The sequence below is a fragment of the Mytilus californianus genome, unplaced genomic scaffold (genome assembly GCF_021869535.1).
Source record: "Mytilus californianus isolate M0D057914Y unplaced genomic scaffold, xbMytCali1.0.p SCAF_4, whole genome shotgun sequence".
Classification (NCBI taxonomy): Eukaryota; Metazoa; Mollusca; class Bivalvia; order Mytilida; family Mytilidae; genus Mytilus; species Mytilus californianus.
The window spans coordinates 15,549,107-15,572,016 of record NW_026262690.1 but is presented as its reverse complement, the minus strand read 5'-3'; the positions used below and the strand labels follow the sequence as shown (position 1 = coordinate 15,572,016).

General features: G+C 34.3%; 1 protein-coding gene across 1 annotated transcript in view; it reads right to left on the bottom strand.

Moving 5' to 3' along the window:
* The window catches only part of LOC127737560 (growth hormone-regulated TBC protein 1-A-like), a 46,310-nt gene that overhangs the window by 5,235 nt on the left and 18,165 nt on the right, over positions 1 to 22,910 (bottom strand). The window contains exons 5-9 of the mRNA XM_052248391.1: positions 22,772 to 22,890; positions 19,731 to 19,827; positions 16,281 to 16,344; positions 5,931 to 6,039; positions 929 to 1,114 (exon numbers count right to left, since the gene is read on the bottom strand). Coding sequence (XP_052104351.1) covers positions 929 to 1,114; positions 5,931 to 6,039; positions 16,281 to 16,344; positions 19,731 to 19,827; positions 22,772 to 22,890 — 575 coding nt within the window. The remainder of the gene's footprint in view (positions 1 to 928; positions 1,115 to 5,930; positions 6,040 to 16,280; positions 16,345 to 19,730; positions 19,828 to 22,771; positions 22,891 to 22,910) is intronic.

Sequence of the window (22,910 nt, the reverse complement as noted above, 5' to 3'; positions counted from 1 at the left end):
TTGTCTCTGAAAAAAATATTCCTAGAAAAACTATGCAAGATTAACATTGCCATTTTGCTGTGAGACGACGAAATAATTTACGATTGACTTATTGGAAGGGCTGCTACGAATGATTCCAACAACAAAAATAGGCATTATATAAAACCATCTTGTGGAAAATTTAATGCAGATTTATGATATAACAATTTTCAGTGGGATTGACAACAGTGGAATCAGAATATAACTGAAGTTCATGAACATATCTCATTTCTCAAAAATACAAGTCCACAGTTTGATATATGGGTAATTTTTTTCAAAGAAAAGTGCCTGACCCACAGGTATAGATTGCCTTGGCTGTATTTGGCACATCTTTTAGGAAGTTTCAGATATTGAGGCTTTCCAGCTTTGTGAGATTTGATTTGGCTTTGTAACTGTTTTGATTAGAGCTCCACTATTGAGTCTAAAGTAGAAAAAAAGGTGCATCCGGTGTCATAAATTATACCTCTGGAATCTTTCTCTTTTTTCGTATCTAACAAAGGGTAATGCATTTAATTAGCCAATTCCTACTATACAAATCATATTATTTGCACACCGGTTTGGAATTTGCATTTTTTGATGCTCTTAAAAGTTTGTATTTAATTTGGCGTTCTGTTTAGATCAATTGTCACTGATGAGTTTTATGTAGATAAAAGTGTGATAGGCATAAAAAGTTATAATTCTGGTATCTGTTTTCAGTCTGATATATTAAAGATTTAATGAATTTTTTCAAACACACCATTGATTATTGTTGTTAATTTACTTGCAGAAATTGCTGCAAGTGACGGCAGTCCATGATAGTCAATTTCTTTAAAGAAATCAATGGTCAAATCATGGACAATTTCTATAATCAAGCAATGGTCAATGGACAGTTTCTATAAACTTATTAGTGAAATCTATAAATAAAATGTACCTGTAAGAATGTATGACAGTCCACAATAGTCGGATTATTCACAATTTCTTTAAAAACATCCGTTATTTCTGTAAATGATTTACAAGCCAATAATTTGTCTCTGTTCTGTATGACTAACATTGCACTAACTCTGTATAATATCTTAGCACCTTCATAAAACAAACAGTCCCATATTCTATATACTGTCTGGAAAAAAAAAATCAATACTCAAAAACTTTGTACACAGATAGGTTATCTATACTGGAAAATATAAAACTCTTGCTAGTTTGTAAGAAAATCAGGGTTTTTTCATGTATAAATTTGTATAAAAATGTGGGATTACACAGTTATAGTTTGAGTACACCATCTAATGTTTTCAAGGATTATAAAATTAAAGGAATGAAATAAAGGAATATTTTATAGTTGAAGAAATTTTCTTGTTGTAGGTAAACTTGTGCCCTTCATTTTTTGTTTGTTTCTTGTTTCAACATGATAAAAAGAACACAGTTAGACTTTTGTAAACATAAAGATAAGTTTTTATAATGACGTTGGAAATGACTGTAGTAATATCTGAACATTAAGTTTTCCTATAATTAAATGGTCGTTCGATAAATCTGGTTGCAAATTTATTTGCTGCAACTCATATAAAGCCTTTTTCTCTAATGAGAAAGGTAAATATGCTAAATATACTTACTGGATGTGTGATGAGATGATAAAAGCACTGAATTTTCTCCTTGACAACATTTATGTACATATCGGCAATAAAGTTTATCGACAGGTTGTAGGTATTCCTATGGGCACCAACTGTGCCCCTTTAATAGCAGACTTGTTCATTTACTGTTATGAATCACAGTTTATGGCCAAACTCAGTAAAGAACCGTCTAAACTCCATTTAATTAATTAATTAAACATTTAACACTTACCATTATTTTGATGATATTTTTTCGATAAATAATCAAGAATTCTCTAAATAAATTGCTGAAATTTACCAAAAGGAACTTACTTTAAATAAATCAAATATTAACAGCAATAACTATCCTTTCCTAGATTTAGATATTTCAGTATTACACCAGAAACTCTACACAAAAATTTAAGACAAAAGGGATGATTTTTCTTTCCCTATTGTTAATTTTCCCTTTTTGGACAGTGATGATCCTTTGGCACCATCTTACGGTGTTTAAATATCCCAACTCGTTCGCTATGCTCCTGTCTGTGGTGACGTTTTGTATTTCAATGAGCGTAATCTATGAATTACTAGTAAATTATTAAGTCAGCGATTTCGTTACCACAAATTACTTAAAATCTTTCCTAATTCTTCCATAGATACAAAGATTTGGTCTGCAAGTTGGCTGTACCTGTAGAAAACTTATTTCAAACGGAATAGCACATCCTAAACTTTATGGTGATGTTGTTAACCGAGCCTGGAAATTTAGATACGATCCAGGTAAACTTATTAATTCTTTAAATAAACTTATTCTAAAAGGTTACCTATTCCACACTGTAATTAAATCTTTGAATATTGTTTTTATTGGTATAAATATTGATTTTGTTATCAGTAAATTAAAACCATACTAAATATTACACATATGTTCTTTCACGGTACTACAATCTGTCTATACCTATAGTTTGGCATTGCACAAGGTCATGTTTTTCTCTGACTGTTAATGACATCTTTACACTAAATCCATTGGATGTTGGATGTGTACTGATTGATATTTTAGTCTTAGATACATCATTTTTTTATTAGTTGTTATTGGCTTTGGACTAACTGTCATTAACTGCAAGTACTCTCAGATCTGTACTAGGTCTCTTTTTGTTGTGGGGATGTATAAGTACCCGTCCACGTCTACTTTGTGATTTTGTTAGATGTATTTCTATTTGTATCCATCTGATGAGTTAAACCTTTTTCAACTGAATTTTATAGATTGATCTTATGTTGTTCTGTTACACCACTGTCCCAGATTAGGGGATGGTTGGGCGCTCACAAACATGTTTAAACCCGCCACATGTTCCTGTCCCAAGTCAGGAGCCTGTAGTTCAGTAGTTATTGTTGGTTCATGTCTGTCATATTTGTTTTTTGTAAATTGTTTTGTTATAAATAAGGCTGTAAGTTTTCTCAATTGAATTGTTTCATATTTTTCATGTCTGGGCCTTTTATAATATCCGACCATACAGTATGGGTTTTTCTCATTGTTGAAGGCTGTATGGTTGCCTATAATTGCTTACATCCACTTCATTTGAACTTTGTTGAATAGTTGTCTCATTGGCAACCATACCACATTTCCTTTTTTTATATTAAGGGGATACAATACAAGGGTTCAGTAATTCCACCAAAACACCATTAAAGGTACACTATTACCAGATAAATACCAGAAAAGATACAGTAATATCTGAACATTAAGGGGGTACAATACATGGGTTCAGTAATTCCACTAAAACACCATTAAAGGTACACTATTACCAGATAAATACCAGAAAAGATACAGTAATATCTGAACATTAAGGGGGTACAATACATGGGTTCAGTAATTCCACCAAAACACCATTATAGTGTACCTTTCATACCAGATAAATACCAGAAAAGATACAGTAATATCTGAACATTAAGGGGGTACAATACAAGGGTTCAGTAAGTCCACCAAAACACCATTAAAGGTACACTATTACCAGATAAATACCAGAAAGGATACAGTAATATATGAACATTAAGAGGGTACAATACAAGAAGCTCTTTTTAACCTGAATAGCTCACCTGATAAAAATATGATATCTATTTTTAACACTATTTTGTGTATTTTTCCATTTATCTTTTTTTGTGATAATTTTTCATATCATGCTACTGGCTTGAGATATAAAATTAATGCTAGAAACTAAGGGAAAACATGCCCTTGTCAATGTAAACTTCAATGATGTCAAAGGGAAAATAGCGATAAACAGGTTATCAATGGTCTTTCAAACTCAAGAATGTGGCCCTTCGATGAGATTGTATCTGAGAAACACCCTCTCGTTTGAAAACCATTGATAATCTATAATTACCAAATAATGCAATCAGCTACATTTGCTCATTTGTAAATATTATTTAGTTATGTTAGTGACATTTTTGTAGATCTTGTAAGCATTATAAGCATAATAAGATCTACAAATAAGTCAATATGGCAGGAATTGTTAATTGACTCCTTGTGGAGATATTTCCCGCCCTAAAAATGACCATTTTACCTATTTTTTAATTTCGTAAAAGAAACTATAATAGTTAGTGAGCAGCAGTAGTTAGAAAAAATACCAGACGGACAAACACGCAGTATTTCTACGTCCCCAACAAAGCGTAGCCTGTGGGACAATTGGGTGAATATCCCTAATGTGCTACAAAGTGAGGTATTCAACTATAGATAGAAATAAAAAACCCATATGCAAGGTTATTGGGTATTATGTTATTTTTAGTAATTGACTGAGCTTAACCATTTGTGCTTTTTTGAAGAGCAAAATAAAGTACAATAAAGATGTAAAAACTTTGGAGTTATTAAATGTTTGTAAAGAACTGAACTTCCAGGGAATTTAATTATGTGAAAATAAGTATGCGGCCTGGGCTACTTAGGTATTTATATATCAGGAAATGCTTGAATAAAAATATATGTTATTGTTATAAAAAACAAGCATTCTGAGAGTATTGCATGGCAATACATAGTCCCCTACCGGGTAAAAATTCATTATACTGGAACAAAATGCTAACTTGTTCTATAACTTGTCATGGTGTAAACAAAAAGAAAATATCAAGTCAATATCTTCAAGCATGACTAAAAACAGTGTGGAAAACTGAATATATGAGTGTACAAAATTATCAGACGGAAACAAAAATTTGAACTTGATCTGTAACTTGTCATGATAAAACTATATACCAATTGTCAATCAATATCTTCAAGCATGATGAAAAAAAGTGTGGAAAACCTATAACACTCTAACATTAGATATGATTAATAGTTCTCTAAAATTAGGTATGATGTAATACTATGTATATCTATTTGCAAATTACAATCAAATATGATTAATAGTTCCAAAAATTTTTTTCTTTCATTTGTCACAAACTAATATAGATTTGTAACTTATCTATAAAATGTAAACAACTTTTATCTACACAATGTAATGTAATGAAATATATACCTTAATAAAAATAGATTATTATCTAATTAAAGGATTTCACTTAATAAAAAAAATATATATATATATACATGTAGCATTCAGAAAATTAGTTTATACAAAATAACATATAAACCTGCCACAAAATTCCCCAAACAATTTACCAAAGAATGTCTTTTAAAAAATGAGTTATCTCCCTTTGTACAGATATATGGTTTAACAGTACTCTACATTAGTTATGGAGTTTTTTTATGGACCATAACTCTGGACTAAATCCTCAGACGGGAACAAAATTCGAACTTGATCTATAACTTGTCATGATAAAACTATATACCAAATATCAAATCAATATCTTCAAGAACGAAGAAAAAAGTGTGGAAAACTGAGTAGCCGGACTGACGGATGGACAGACGGAGACGGACAGACGGACAGACGGACAGAGTGCAAACCTAAAGTCCCCTTCGACTTCGTCGGTAGGGGACTAAAAAAGTGTTTTTCACATGCTGAAGAGGCATTACGTGGGGCCTTTCGGTGTGGCCCAATTTGTGAAAAATTTAATCTCACTTCTTACACAGAAAATTTAACCACATCAGTGAAAATGTCTCAGCTTCGAGCCATCATACATATCCAAGTTTACGATATGGACAGAGGGATGGAAGAAAAGGCTACCATTACCGGCTACCTGAAATGAATTAAGCATCTTTACCCAATTGCATGTCACTGTTTTTACTCTTGTACAGTAACAGTGGTCATGTTGGCTATACAGTGGTCATGTTGGCTATACAGTGGTCATGTTCATGGATTACATGTAATGTAGTAATGTTTTCCCTTTTTGGTATATAGCTAAATACAGATTAACAAATGGTTAAAATAGTGGGATGTGATTACTTACTTCTACTGGTAAAACATCAGCAAATAAACATATAAACCATTTAATACCAATCAGACACCATGAGACACTATGTTTCTCAATGTGAGCATAAACTTCTGGATCTTTCCATCTGTAAAATTGAAAATAATCTTGAATCATTTAACATATGCCCTTTTTGATTTGTCTTCACAAGGAAAAATATTTGTTGGAAATAGTGTTTCATTACAAGCTTAATATCAAGGATTATGTTTTTACCAGATGAGGCAGATTTAAATTCTGTTGTGCTATTCACAGCATACCATAACAAATGACTGGTAGGAAAATTTACCTTTTCCACAACATACAAATGTACACATATATTTGACATTCAAGTAGTCCTTGCCTTTTGAATGTATGTAATCTGTAATTACATTACGTTCATGTTTTTGCTATGTTTTTTTTTCATAATCATTATATAAAGATAAGAAAAGCTATATAAATTTTGTGCATATTTTTGAACATACTGGAATACAGTTCCACATGTCTCCTTCACTACATTTTGCTAGTCTTTTGTGCTGTACGCTAATGAGAGTTGTGGTACCTCTCTTGTCTGTTTGTTGGAGTTTGATTTGCAGGGTTTGTACTAATGGGTGTTCCTCAGAAATGTTGGCTAATACCTCCTTGTGGTGAATTTCAAATGCAGAATCAGATAAAGTACTCAACTCAAGATAGTCAAATATAAATGAAACTTCAATAAAAAATTTTTATTAAGAGAATTGGTACATGTATAGCATATATATATCTGCAATCAGTCGCAGTATTATTAGAATCTTGTAAGTTTTTTCCACAGGATATATTTCCTGGATGCATAGATTATCTGGAATAAAGCTCAATCTTGATCTTGCTGATTTGCTAAAATTTTGTAACTCATGACAGGCCAAATTTCTGTGAAAATTGATTCAACTAGAAAAAAAACTCTACCTTCATCTGTAAATACAGATTGTAAACATATTCAATAATTATGTTGATATCTATATATCTATTGCAACTTTTGTTTGCTGGGGGCATAATAAAGACAAATATTTCTCAAGAATAAATAAAGAGCTGTGCCATGAGCGCATGATACGCCTGTCGCTTTTTCAAAGAATAAAGTTCCATTACTACTAAATATCATATCAGAAATTTATAAAAAAACTAAAAGGAGGTTATTTTAATAGATATAAACCAGTCACCAAAGTTTCATGAAAACTGCTCAAAGCACTTTTTGAGTTATTATCCGAAAACTGGAAAATCCCCCTTTTTTAATGAATAAAATATTCAAATTTTAAAGTAAATTTGGATTTTATTAGATAAATACTTACCATCATAAATTCTGAGTGTAACCCCAATTGCGTCATAGGTCAGATGGAAAATCCCGACTAAAAATAAACGTACTCTCACTGGTCCGGACATATACCCCTGTTTGCCCATATTCTCCCATTCAATTTCCTCAAGACAGAAACGTAAGGAAAGGGGATGAAGGGGAGGTGGGTGGGACCTATAATTTATGATGATAAGTATTTATCTAATAAAATCCAAATTTACTTTAAAATTTGAATATTTTATAGCTATAAATACGTTACCATCATAAATTCTGAGTAACAGAATCTAACATAAAGCTGAATCCCCTGTAACAGAAGAAACAGGAGGAAAGTTCAATCTTTGTGCTGAAACTATAGGTCCAAGAGAATATAAACTCTCGGCAAAAGTAGCCATAGATTGGAGGTAATGAGATATAAAAGAGTTCTCATTTCTCCAGAAACCTGCAGACAGTACCTCTTCTAAAGATGCACTGTTAAACAGAGCCCAGGATGTAGAGATACCCCTAACATCATGAGCTTTAACATTAAAACTATATAAAAGTTCTGCCTTAGAAGAACCATAAGCTAAAGAAATGCATTTGCATATCCAAGTAGAAATAGTTTTAACAGAAAGATCTGAGATTCCTTTTTTAATAGGAATAAAGAGTCTTGAGTTAGAAACAGAACGTAAACTACTCGTTCTATCCAGATAAATAGAAAGGATTCTTACTGGACATAAAAGTACAGAAATAGAATCGCTAGGGAGTGCAGGAATCACGACTGGTTCTGCACCCTTATCTGGAATCTGATTCTTTGCCAAAAAAGCAGGATCCGTTAAAAGAGTAACAGAAGATTTATCCCTGTTAAATTGAAGGCAAGCATCAGAAATAGAGAAGGCATGGATTTCACTCCTTCTCCGTCCAGAAGCCAAAGCTAAAAGAAAACAGCATTTATAGGAAAGAAACCTTAAATCTATTGTTTCTGCTGGTTCAAAAGGAGGAAGTTTTAAAAAGGATAAAACTAGTCCAAGGTCCCACTTAGGAACTAAAGTTTTTTGTCTTGGTCTTTCAAGACTAAAACTACGAACCAAAAGAGAAATATGCTCATTGTTTCCAAAATCTGGGCCACCAGAAATATGAATAGTTCTTGAAATAGCTGATCTATATCCCTTAATAGTAGAGGGACATAATCCTTTGGATTCAAAAAGAAAAACTAGAAAGTCTGCTAATTGTTGTACAGTGACTTGGAAAGGATCAATTTCCCGCTCACTACACCAATCTGAGAAGATTGACCATTTTGCATCATAGACAATGCTAGTGGAGTCTCTGACAGACTTTGTGAGATGCTTGGTTGCTCCTTCAGAAAAACCTCTCTTTCTGAGGCTAACCCTGAGAGAAGCCAGGCGTGTAGATGAAGTTTTTCTGGATTTTGATAAAGAACCTTGCCCTTGATTTGAGACAGAAGGTCTGGTCTCAGAGGTAGAACTAGAGGACAAGCACATGATAGGCGCAGAAGGTCTGGAAACCAAGACTGTTTCGGCCATGCTGGAGCAATAACTATGATCTTGCAATTTTCCCCTGCTATTTTCTGAAGTACTGGGGAGAGAAACCTGAAAGGAGGGAAGGCGTACCTGAACATTCCTTTCCAAGATAGGCTCATTGCGTCTACCGCAAAAGATTTTGGATCTGGAACCGGAGACACAAATGTTAGAAGTTTGTGATTGAGACTGGTCGCAAACAGATCTATCTGAGGTGACCCCCAATAAAGAGTCACAGCTTTGAAAACTACTTGAAGTAGTTCCCACTCCGTGTTTACTGGAGCAAGGGATCTGGATAGAGTGTCGGCTAGAATATTGAGGTGCCCCGCAATATGTCTCACCACTAGATGAACCTGGAGTTGAAAACACAGAAGGAGAATGTCTCTGGCTATCTGATAAAGAGAAGGTGAATTAGTTCCTCCCTGATTCTTGAGATAAGCTACAACTGTTGTGTTGTCCGTGGCCAGAATGACAGACTGGTTCTTTAGAGACATTTGGAAATGATTCAGTGCAAACAGAACTGCTTTCATTTCCAATACATTGATATGCCCTTCCAAAAGATCTGGATTCCAAACTCCTGAGATTGTAAGCCCCTCCAGATATGCTCCCCAACCGAGGGTGGAGGCATCTGTGAATAATGTTAGACTGGGAACTTGAGGGGACAGACATAGGCCCCTCATTACATTTTCCCGTACTAACCACCATTGAAGGTGTGGAAATAAAGGCTGAGTGATTGGAATCAATGCTTCCCATTCTTGTGAAGCTGGAATCCATAACTTGTGCAGATAAAACTGAAGCGGACGAATGTGAAGTCGTCCCAACGGAATTACATCTGCCAGAGAGTTCAATAGACCCAGAAGTTGCAAGAATTGACGTGCTGTGACTGATTGAACCGTCAGGAATAAATGTATTTTCTGACATAGTTTTGTAAATTTTTCCTCTGGTGGGAGGACTAGGCCTACACTGGTTAGGAAATGTTCTCCCAGGAAAACAAAGTCTTGAGAAGGAATTATCTCTGACTTTTTCCAAGAGATTAGGAAGCCTAGGGACAGAAAACAATTGATGACCAAATCTGTCTGAACTCTCAATTTGATTGGGCAAAATTCCTTGAGAAGGGAATTGTCCAGGTCGGAATGAATCTGAATAGACAGGGAATGTAGGTGAGCTATAGCTGCCTGCATGATTTTGGTAAAAGCCAAAGGGGCTGTAGACAGGCCAAAAGGGAGAGCCTTGAACTGGAAAACTTTGTTGTTCCAAACGAAGCGAAGGTATTTCCTGTAAGTATGGGAAATGGGAATGTGGAAATAAGCATCTGAAAGATCCAGAGAAGTAGTCCACATTCCTGGAAGGATTGAAGCCCTGATTGATCTGTTGGTTTCCATTTTGAAATGGGGAACAATAAGAAAGTTGTTCAGAATAGATAGGTCTATGACCGGCCTCATTCTTCCAGTCTTCTTTGGAACCAGAAAAAGACGGGAATAAAATCCCGGAGACAGAGTTAAGAGCGACACCTCCTCTATTGCAGATTTTTGTAACATTGTGTCCACTTCTACTGATAGAAGTTGATACTTGACTGGGTCTTGAGTATGAGACAAACTTATCGGAACTACAGACAGAGGAGGTGGGTTCTTGATCTGAAGTGTTAATCCCCCTCGAATTATTGACAGCACATAACAGTCTGAGGTAATTTTCTTCCACTGATTTAGGAAAAAACTTAACCTCCCCCCTACTGGTATAAATTTTCCCCTGGGGAAGCTGTCAATAACGTACGAGGGGGCAAGAACCTAGGTTTCTTGGGACCCTTAAAACCACCAGAAGGCTTACCTGAGCTTTTTCCGGAGTTATTGGGTTTGTTCTTCGGTTTGCCGTAGTTATTCTTCCTTTTCTTAGCAGAAGGAGGACCACCTGAAGCAGAAGTACTAGTAGAACTAGATGTAGCATTAACCGACCTCTTGCCATTAGTAACTTGTACACTAACTTTGACTGGAGGAGGGTTTTTGCTGAGTTCCTCTTGAACCCGCTGTAAGGGTAAACCAAACATCTTGTCAGTGTTTTCAGTAGTGGAGATTTCAGTAAAAAATCTTTCAAAGGCTCAGCAACAGAAATGTTTTCAAGAAACTCTGCTCTTTTAGATAGGGTGCAATTAGCAATAGAACCCATTAAAAGCAACTGAGATGAACCTAGAGCTTTATCCAGTTGAAGTAAGAAGGATCGTACTTCTGCTGGAACAACCAAATCTTCGCTGTTAAGCAAATGTCCGGTTGCAGCTAGAAAATGTTCAGCTGTGCCAAGAACTTGAGAAGCACTACGAAGGAGATTCTCAGTCTTTGACCAAACAGGTTGAGTGAGACGAAGACCATCTACTGGCTTTTTTCCCAATAAAGATGACATAGATTTGTCACAACTGGGAACAAGTCTACCCAGTGAAGAATCAAAGATATCAAAATCCTTGTACTTAACCTGATCAGAAAAGGATGACATTCCAAATCCATTGTTATTAGCAACCTTTTCACTAGCAGAATTAGCGATACCTTCATTAATAAATTGTAAAGCAAATGCCATATGGCCAGATTCAGGAAAAGAATTGTGAGAAGTCACAGTATCCTGAGAAATACCACAGGAAGCTTCAAAAGTTGAAGAAGGTTTCTTCGGCTTGGAAGGAGAGGCAAAAGGGATATGTGCTTCATCCCTCATCTATGTATACACCTTATCCCTAAGATCCTTCAAGGATGGAGGATCCTCAGTCTCCTTGGTGGGAGGTTGTTGAGCTGACTTAGAAGAAGGCTCAGGGGCCGTCTTCGATACCTTGGGAGAAGAAGAATTTTCAACATCCTCATCAGTGAGGAAAGCCCTTTCATGACTCCCAGGGGAAACAGAAAGCTCGTCATCCTCCCTCTCATCACATTCTACAGACTTAGCTGGAGAAGGTTGATGAGAAGAAACTCTATTCTCCAGTAGAGACATACGACTGGATAGAGTACTAAATTCAGTCTTGAAAGACTTACCAAAGTCCAAAAGTAACTTCTGAAAACCATCCAAAGATGATGCATGATCAGAACCCTGAGTACCATGAGAAGAGCTAGAAGATTGAGCTCGAGAGTCAGGTACGGTGGTAGAAGGAGCTACTGCAGGAGTCAAAGATACCCCTACGGGTGGAGCAGGAGCTAAAGGTGGTGCAGTAGCTACCCCAGAAGGGGGACCATAGAAATTGTCCCTATAAGGCCAAAAACCAGGTTGGTTTGGCATAAACCCACCATAAGGGTAAGACTGTGGCCAAGGTGGTTGAGACCATGAGGGTAAAGGTTGTGTGCCCGAGTTGGGAAGCATATACCCGCAATAGGATAATGGGGGTCTAGAAACTGGCAAGTTCAAGCCCATAGCTGTACCTGGGACAGAACTAATAGTACCCGATGAATTAACAGGCCTAGATAAAGTATGAGTCACCGAAGTTGACGTAGGTACCCCCCCAAAATGCATGGCCGAACCTTGTGAAAGGGTCAGATAGGTAGCATTACCAGACACCATTGTCGAAACTCCGGTCAATGTACTGGTAGTTTGGGGGGGACTTAAAGGTAGTGACCCATCTAAGAGATAGTCCGAACCAGGAATATTTACGTACGGACTATTCAAATTAAAGTCCATAATAAAATTTACTTTAGTCAAAAAAACACAAATAATTTGTTTAGAAATTCAAACTAAACAAGGGAATAAATTTCCAATAATATACACAATATATGAAAAGCAATTAAGCTATTCAAAAAACTTTACAAACAACTAAACACTTCTCTGTTGAATCTGTAATAATTTGCACATGTGACCGATGTCGCAGATGGAAATTGAATGGGAGAATATGGGCAAACAGGGGTATATGTTCGGACCAGTGAGAGTACGTTTATTTTTAGTCGGGATTTTCCATCTGACCTATGACGCAATTGGGGTTACACTCAGAATTTATGATGGTAACGTATTTATAGCTATAAAACCCCATTAACTCGAAACTTAAAATCTAAAATTTATAAAAATCGAAAGGGAGCTCCTGTCAATAGATATAAACAATTCACCAAAGTTTCATGAAAACTGCTCAAAGCATTTTTGAGTTATCTGAAGACTGGAAAATCACCCTTTTTTAATGAATAACACCCCATAACTCGGAAACGTAGAATCTAAAATTTATAAAAATCGAAAGGCAGCTCACGTCAATAGATATAAATAATTCATCAAAGTTTCATGCAAATTGGTTAAAGAGTTTTTGAGTTAATGGACAACATGTTGACAACAGACACAGACAGGCGCAGACAGACGGACGGACAGACGGACAACAGTATACCATAATACGTCCCGTAAACGGGGTATAAAAACAAAAATTAGTTCAACATTCTGTCATTTGTGGAAAATTTAAAGAAAATCAAAATCCTTTCAATATGCACACCATTAGTAATAAAGTATTAACACCATACAAAATATAAAGGTTCTAGCTTGAAAACTGTAGAGAAGTTAGCTTGAGAAACCATATACCCTGCATGCAAAATTTTAACAAAAAAGACAATAGTTTAACTCCTTGTTATTTGTGGTAAGTTAACAAATAGGCACGCCTCTAATATTGACTTATCACTTTTTGGGAATAGATTATTTTCATATGATATAAATTTTGCTATTTTAACATCTGTTCGGAAATATATCAGTGACACTCATCATTTTGTTTGAAAAATATCTTTCTAAGTTGTTTTTTTTTCCTTTCTTTTTTTCCAACATTACTTCATTTATTCCACTAAGTGATGCTTGCAAACCTTGTTGTTTATATATATTTCTAATGACTTATAAATGGTGTTGATATATACATGTCTCAGGGTACTTGAATAACTGATGATTAATTGCCTACAATTACTTGACTATAATATACATTTTGTAATTAACACGTTTATATGTGCTTGTTTATGTGTGCTCATTTGTAGCATGCATTAATCAACTGTAGATCTGCTATTTTGAATACAGTTGTTAGTATATGATTTATACCTTGTACATGTAATGTGGAGAGAGCTTTTATAGGCTGGGCCTGTTGTTCAATCCTTTTCATATCCTAATGAATAAAATATGATTAAAATCAACATCTTTAGTACATTGAGGATCCAGAAATCTTTCACATGATTTCGGTAAATTTTTTAGAACTAGAAAGCAAGGAAACACCAGTGTTTTATTTGATAGGGTACACTCATTTACACTGTTTGAATCACCTATTGTTGTGCAGATATCTATTGTCACCATATAGTCTGTGTCAATCAAAACAACTCACTAATATTATTACTTGGGGGGAACATCTCAAACATTTTTCCAAACTTAGTTTAATTTGGCATCTTCTGTGGAAAGGAAAATAAAAAATCTCAAAATCCGGAAAAACTTTTTGAAACATAAATGCATTTAAAATCTAATTATCTAGTTCCTGCCATGTCTTAAAACTCTTCCAGGTGCACATGTTTGTCTGTACTGAGAGCTAGTTTCATGGTGTAAACACGGCCATATTTGTCAATTATTTCTGATAACCCTTAAACACAGTAACATGTAGGGCCTGAAAAAAAATTGCAATCAAGATTTTGTAACTTGAAAATGCAATATGTAATCTGACAAAAGGGCTTTGATAATTATGTTAGATCTTCTCAATTTTCATTTAGATTAAAATGTTTTGACCTAAATCCCAAAATACATTTGGGTCAAGCTTTTAGATTCAGTCATCACTGGAAAATCTGACAGTTTACAGACCCTTGTTCTAGTATATATATATAACACTCTCAAATATGTCCATCCCCCCTAACGTGTCCAATCCCCCAAATGTGTCAATTCGCCCTAACATGTCAGAACTCTTTTCCCCCAACTTGGCCAATTATTTACTTTTCTCGAACATGTCCTATTTTTTACTCGGCCAAAGTGTCAACGATTGTTATCCGCCAAAACGTGTCCACTTTAAGACACCAGAACTCTAAAAACATTTAGCGCCAATATGTCATCTGTGACGTCAGTAATGTCTATAGAAAATTCAAAAGATACAATTGAAGAAATCAGGTTTCTGTTGGAGTCCAAAGGGAAAAAAAAATAAAAACCACTATCCAAGATTAACTTATCAATACAGATGTACATTTGGCAAAATTCCTGAAGATTAAAAAAAAATACTGAGTTAAAAGGAAATATGTTCATGAAATGTAACAATTAATCTGTATGTTTTTTCACCATTTGTTTGCATAGTTTAGGTGCGGATCCAGTCTTTTTTAAAAGGGGGGTTCCAAAACATTCAAGTCATATAAAAAGGGGGTTCCAACCATATGTCCCCATACAAAAGCATTAGTTGTCAAACAAGAAGGGGGGTTCCAACCCCCGGAACACACCCCTTGATCCACCACTGTAGTTAGTTGTATTTATGTATATGTATATATCATATCATTATATTTTGAGTTATTCAGGGGGCATTAGGGGGGATTAGTATTGTACTAACTGATTTTACCATCTTTAAATTAAGTATTAATTATTATTATTTATTACTATAATATCATAAAGAAGTAAAATCCAAAATGGAGACTTTGTAAAATTGCAGATATGGTAAGAGGTCCAAAATGTGTATTGAAGCTATTTTAAACTAATTCTCATATAATTTGCATATCTTTTAAATACCTAAATGGGATTGGTTCGTTAGAACTTTTCCCTTACCATTGTAAGAATGAAAACTTTCAAGCTGGAGGTTATTCTCTTACTTGTAAGCTTCAAATTTTGATAATTTAAAATTTGACAATGCCCACACTTTTTATTTGACATTCTGTGCCCATTCTGCTTCAAATCGTGGAACCTGGCCCTTTAAAGAGCTATTGCCCTTTTTTATAACAACAAAACAGCACCCTTTGAAATTATTACAATCAAGGAAGAACATTCAATAACCTAATCAAGAATGTTCTTTTTGTGCACTATAAGTCTAAGGTTCCTGTAATAATCTCAACTGGATTTGATATGCATTTGTGATAACAAGACACTATTTAATTATTAAAGGTGGATATGATTTGGCGTTTATGAAAAGGGCACGTTTTGGCGTCCTTGATCAACTAGACATGTTTGGGAGGTCAGTGACTTGATCAACTAGACATGTTTGGGAGGTCAGTGACTTCATATGGACACGTTTGGGGGATTGAACATGTTTGGAGGGATGGACATGTTTCTGAGTGTTACATATATGTACTAACATCCTGCATAATATAAAAGTTCTAGAATAAAAACTTAAGGAGGAGTTAGCTGGACAAACTATGCACCCTATGTCACTATGTGGGATGGACAGTAAGACAGATGGGAGGATGGACAAAAAGATAGACAGATACAAGGAAGGATAGAGGGACAGATGGACTGATAGACAGGCTCTCTAATGATGTGTGTCAAGTTTTTGTTTCCAATTCACCCACTGGTATCAGAGAAGATTTTGTAAAAAGTTGATGACAGATGCTGGATGCAAAAGCTACTTGTTAGTAAAAAGTATATATATTTTACCTAATAATTTCTCCTAATAATTCCTGGTCAGCCTTCACAGCTTTCATATCAGGGTGGTAATAATCTACAACAAAACATTGTGTCAAGTAACATTGTTTATGTAGGTTTATACCAGGTAAAACTATCCTACTTTTTTATTGCAGCCATATTGTTTGTTTGGTACACACACAACTTTTAAAAAATCTGTCAACAGTATGCAATATGTGGTTTAAATTGGTTTTTATTGAGGCTGGTAAATTTGTCCATGTTTACACCCAATTCTTAATTATTTCTCACTGCTATTAAATCAAATTTTGCTACATCAGAACCAATGTAAGCAGGGTTTTACAATGAATGTAAGAGGTCTTAGAATATTGATTTTAAGAACAAAAACTTATTACCCTGGTTAGGGCTGGTACCACATTTGATCTCGTTTGAACAATGGCTGAAACTTCTTAATATGTCACCCAGGTGGCCTTATAAATGGTCCTTTTTATTTTCTTAAACTTTTATATTTTAAGAGATATAAATAACTTTTCTTATTTGAGTACTACATCATGTTCTCTCTTTCATCCTTTAAGGTTCCCAAATTACTTGCCTTATTCATTTAGTATTTCCTGCCAAGTACTCTAACATTTATCTTGATGTGTCTTGTGGTTGTCTAAATGTTTGTATTGTTCCTGACATTATTTCACAGTGACATTGCCAGTTATTTTATGACAATTTTTGTTAGATTTTGTGTGGTTATGGAGTTCTTAAAAGAAAATGTTACTATCTTAGGTCCGAGTACACAGTTATTTCATAGTGCATTTCTTTTAGACAATAAATGAAAATTAAAAAAATCCCACCTGCGCTTTCTCAATAATATTTTTACAGTGTGTTGTACTACTTTTGGGACAAATTATATCAAAATTATAGAAAACTTCATCGGCTCTAACTCAAAATATGGACAATTTCATGTTAAGGGGGTCTTAAAATCTTTTGACAGCTTCCGAAGTGCTAATTTTTAACATTTTTCAGCTGGACCAAATCACTACTTTACTTTAAAATTCATGACCCAATTTTTTTTACAGTGTCATTTCACCCCCCTACTTACTATTTGAGTCATAAAACATGGAGAAATAAATTTGGAAGGGGTATAAAAAAATCGACAAGTAACACACTGTCCACACTAGGGACTATATTCGTGGACAACGAAATCAAAGGACGATAACTGTGTATCCGGACCTAATAGGGTGGAAAAAGTTGACCAATCTTTATGAAACTTGGTATGACCAAAGCTTATTACATTATAAGACTGCTTACAAAGTTTCATGGCAATAGAATATATATTATAGACAATATGACTAATTCTATAAACAACTTTGCGCGTTAAATTTAGACGTTAAAATTGAAATTTTTCAACTATCAACATTTGCGGCTTAAAATAATTAAAATATTGCAAAAAAATACTTTTGAAATGCCTTGATATATAATATATTATGTATTAAAAGCAATAGAGTACTCATTTGATTTATCAGACTTATCATAATTATTAAAAAGTCAAATTTATATGAGCCTGTGGCTAAAAATGGAGGTTTTCCAATGAAGGGGGGCCTTACATGAAGATGTAATATTTTCCAGCAATTTTAAATTTGTAAAGCTTTTTGGTTATAAATAATCCTTACATATGTATTTAATGTACTTTAAATGGAAAGAAAACTTACAAATAACATATCATATTAGTTTAAAAGGGTCTTGGGCCAAGTAAGACTGAAAATAATTTATGGTCAATTTAGGCCGTATCACATATTTACATTTAAAAATGCATATTGAAGCTATAGGAAATAAAATTTTGTGTCTTTTCTATCATTTCTATACTCAGGTTACATAATACAATAAATCTGAGCACAAAAAGACTCTTGCATTCAACTTTTTTTGCAGACAGTATGGTCTGATACAAAGATTTTTCACTTTTTAGTGAAAAACATGCATGCAATTTTAGTCTCAACAGGCTTATATTTGAACCACTTACAGAAGAAAAGAAATATATTATGTGACATAAAACAGGTACAAAAGACATTGTTAAGTGCTTTTTATACAAATTTAGTGAGGTCTTTATAATGGACTTCAACTTTTATGTTCCAAGCTCCTCACATTTAACTTGATCCAAACAGGGCGTTAGACGAGGATCATATATACAACACATTTTGCACATATTGTCTGAGATAATCTTCTTTTCTGTAGATTCAGAGTTCACAAATGAGTAATACAAATGGATTGAAGCATAGAAACACAAATATTGACACATAAAAACCTGTCAGATAGAAAGTCAGAATGCCACTTATGCATCAAAATTGAAAAAGCTATGAAATGCTTATTTTGACCATAAAATGCCAAAATTGGTCATTTTTGCAGAAATTCTATCAAATAAAAGTTTAAATCCTTTAGTTTTATGCTATTTGATAAATTGACACCATCAAATCATTCAGGGAAGTTGCCAAAGTACAGATTCTATATTTCCTGATTTCACCTCTTAGGTCCAAGTACACAGTTATTTCGTAGTGCATTTCTTTTAGACAATAAATGAAAATTAAAAAAATCTCACCTGCGCTTTCTCAATAATATTTTTACAGTGTGTTGTACTACTTTTGGGACAAATTATATCAAAATTATAGAAAACTTCATCGGCTCTAACTCAAAATATGGACAATTTCATGTTAAGGGGGTCTTCAAATCTTTTGACAGCTTCCGAAGTGCTAATTTTTAACATTTTTCAGCTGGACCAAATCACTACTTTACTTTAAAATTCATGACCCAATTTTTTTTACAGTGTCATTTCACCCCCCTACTTACTATTTGAGTCATAAAACATGGAGAAATAAATTTGGAAGGGGTATAAAAAAAATCGACAAGTAACACACTGTCCACACTAGGGACTATATTCGTGGACAACGAAAATCAAAGGACGATAACTGTGTACCCGGACCATATGATGGAACATGCATATATATGGATCCTTTTATTACCTACTCCATATGGAAGTTATCACAAAAAGATGGAGAGATAACCTAGAATTATTTGAGAAATCCTAGAATTCCTGAATGTTCTTCTGTTGTGAGTTTTCAACATTAATCAGGTTAATACGAAATGCATTTACAAATAAACAGGAAGAAAGTTTATGTCTGTAATAGGAGGTTACAAATGTAAATACAACATGTCCAACCATAACTATACCTCCTCAGTTTGAACCTCACATTTTCCTGAAAAATCTGACAATTTGTTCCTTTATCATTGTAAATGTTTGTTTCTTCTTTTATCCTGTTAGTTTCTGGAATTACTTGCCCTGTTCATACAGTATTTCCTGCCAAGTAATCTAATCTTGATGTGTATTGTGGTTGACTATTTAAATGTTTGTATTGTTCATTTTATTTTATGAACAGATGAATTTTTTGGTAGTAAATTGGTTTTTCTTTGTAATACTCTACTAACCAGGTAACAAGTCATTGATAAGTGTATCCATCAACCAAAATACTTTTTCTTCATCTTTAATAAGCAGTAATAATAAACCAACAATGAAGTTCAATCCCTAGAAAATAAATGTAATTATACACCATAAATAAGTTCAATCCCTAGAAAATAAATGTAATAATAAACCAGCAATGAAGTTCAATCCCTAGAAAATAAATGTAATATTACACCATAAATAAGTTCAATCCCTAGAAAATAAATGTAATAATAAACCAGCAATGAAGTTCAATCCCTAGAAAATAAATGTAATAATACACCATAAATAAGTTCAATCCCTAGAAAATAAATGTAATAATAAACCAGCAATGAAGTTCAATCCCTAGAAAATAAATGTAATAATACACCATAAATAAAGTTTAATACCTAGAAAAAAAAACATCATACATAAAAACTTATCAAATATACCAGGCTGAAAAGGATGTTTTTGTCATCCGTGGTTCACAAATCAAAACAATTGGAAGTTCAATTTTTTACTATTATAGGGGACAAAGTCAAGGTCAGAGTGATTTGACTTAGGTATAAGACACACCCTCATGATGGTGGGGCACTATTTTTAATGGTACCAAAATAAGGCACTAGACACTAAGTGGGAACAGACAGACAGACAGACGGACATGGTGATTCCTATATACCCCCAACCCCCAAAACTTTGTTTGCAAGGGGGGGGGGGGGGGGGGGGGATAATATAAGCAACCAGTCTATTTGTAGTGTAAAAGTATATTTGACCCAATTATATATACACAAGTATACACTATGTTATTAAGAGCTCTGTTATAAGGTCAACTAATAACAGGATTTATAAACGCTGGCTGAGTCATGAAAGTCCTTAATATATAATAAATATTCACAGATATTTCATTTTTAGCGGTGAGAATTGCCAAATTATTCAAGACTTTTGAATTACTTAAAAACAGCAGGCCTTTCATCTTATCGTCTCTGGGGTTTACAATATAATTTGGTATATATTTGTGTTTTAATCTTGTAACATCGTCATTATGACACATTGATAAATAATGAAACTGATTACCAGTGCAATTATCATTACATAAAGTACAAAATCGTTCTTCTTTTCGAATATTGTATCATTGACCAGTTTCTACAGGAATTTGGATATTTGAGCATCTTAGTTTAGTTAAATGTAGGTGGGATTCTAAATTAAAATCACATATAATTTTTTAATAATTTGTCAAAATGTAGTTTATATCATGCTTTTTTCAAAAATATAATAAAAAGTATGGGTCACCAGGCTTTTTTTCACGCTATAGGTTGTGCATTTTGTATAGATTATGCATGGAAAACCCAATTTTGTGTGATAAAAAGAAAACTACACCATAGAATTTTAAGATAAAATATGAGGAGATAGCTCTAATAGTATGCTTTTAGATAAGAAAAAGAAACTAGAGGCTCTCAAGAGACTGTGTCGCTCACCTGATTCTACTTTGGTTTTGGAAATCATGTAAAAATAGATTAAAATCATAACAGATACCCTAATAATGATTGAGGCCAAATTTGGTTTAATATTGGCCCCATAATTTAATCAAAAGACTTTTGTAAAGTTTACAGAAATTACCAATAAACTCTTTGAAATTGTAGAAAATGACTTTATAAGGACAATGACAAATCAGCTACAAAGTAACAACACTTGGTCAGCACCTCAAACATTCATACCATGTTTGGTTTCAATCCATTAAGCGGTTTTCTAGAAGAAGACATTTGTATATATTTCCCATAGGGTCCTTTGTTAAACTAAGTCCCCCGTTTGCAACCATCTTGGTTGATGAATTTGCTACAAAGTAACAACACTTGGTCAGCACCTCATAAGGTAACATTCATGCCATGTTTGGTTTCATTTAATTCAGTGGTTCTTCAAAAGAAGACTTTTGTATGTATTTCACATAGGGTCCTTTGTTAAACGAAGTCCACCGCTGGCAGCCATCTTGGATGATTGATCGCCTACAAAGTTACAACACTTGGTCAGCACCTCATAAGGAACATTCATGCCATGCTTGCTTTCATTCCATTCAGTGGTTCTCTAAAAGAAGACATTTGTATGTATTTCCCGTAGGGTCCTATGTTAAACGAAGTCCTCCGCTGGGGGCCATCTTGGATGATGGATCAGCTACAAAGTAACAACACTTGGTCAGCACCTCATAAGGAACATTCATGCCATGTTTGGTTTCCTTCCATTCTGTGGTTCTCTAAAAGAAGATGTTTGTATGTATTGTCCATAGGGTCCTATGTAAAACTAAGTCCCCCGCTGGCAGCCATCTTGGATAATGGATCGGCTACAAAGTAACAACACTTGGTCAGCACCTCATAAGGAACATTCATGCCATGTTTGGTTTCATTCCATTCAGTGGTTCTCTTAAAGAAGACATTTGTATGTATTGTCCATAGGGTCCTATATTAAACAAAGTCCCCCGCTGGCGGCCATCTTGGATGATGGATCGGCTACAAAGTAACAACACTTGGTCAGCACCTCATAAGGAACATTAATGCCATGTTTGGTTTCATTCCATTCAGTGGTTCTCTAGAAGAAGTTCAAAATGTAAAAAGTTAACGACGACGCCGGACGCCGGACACTGGACGCCAAGTGATGAGAAAAGCTCACTTGTGCCTTTGGGCCAGGTGAGCTAAAAATGGGGTCACCAGACTCGTTTTCCTGCTACATAATATAACAGGTAAATTCACAACACATTCTATTATAAAAGATACTTTATCTGAGTTATCTCCCTTTAGTGGCAATGTTGGAAAAAAATTAATCAAAAAAAATATTCTGTTTTTTGGTAAAATACAGCCGTAAAATATGATAAAACACATAATTTTCTTTATCAACATGAAAAGTCTCACACATGAATTACAAACTATCCACAAATTTGCACATTTCATTAAAGATCTAGACTGATTGTTATCTGCTATTTCAAAATCCAAGATGGAGGATGACACCCCATGTACCTTAAACATATTTTAGTCTAATATATTGTTTATAATTATTTACCAACCTGACAGTAACCTTGGTCATGGTTTTTATGTGCGACAGCACCCAGCACATTTCTGAGAGGTTTACGTAACCCGTCTGATGTGGAAAAATAAATATTCTCTGGGAATGTTCTGTGGAGATCTAAAATAGAAAATGAATGA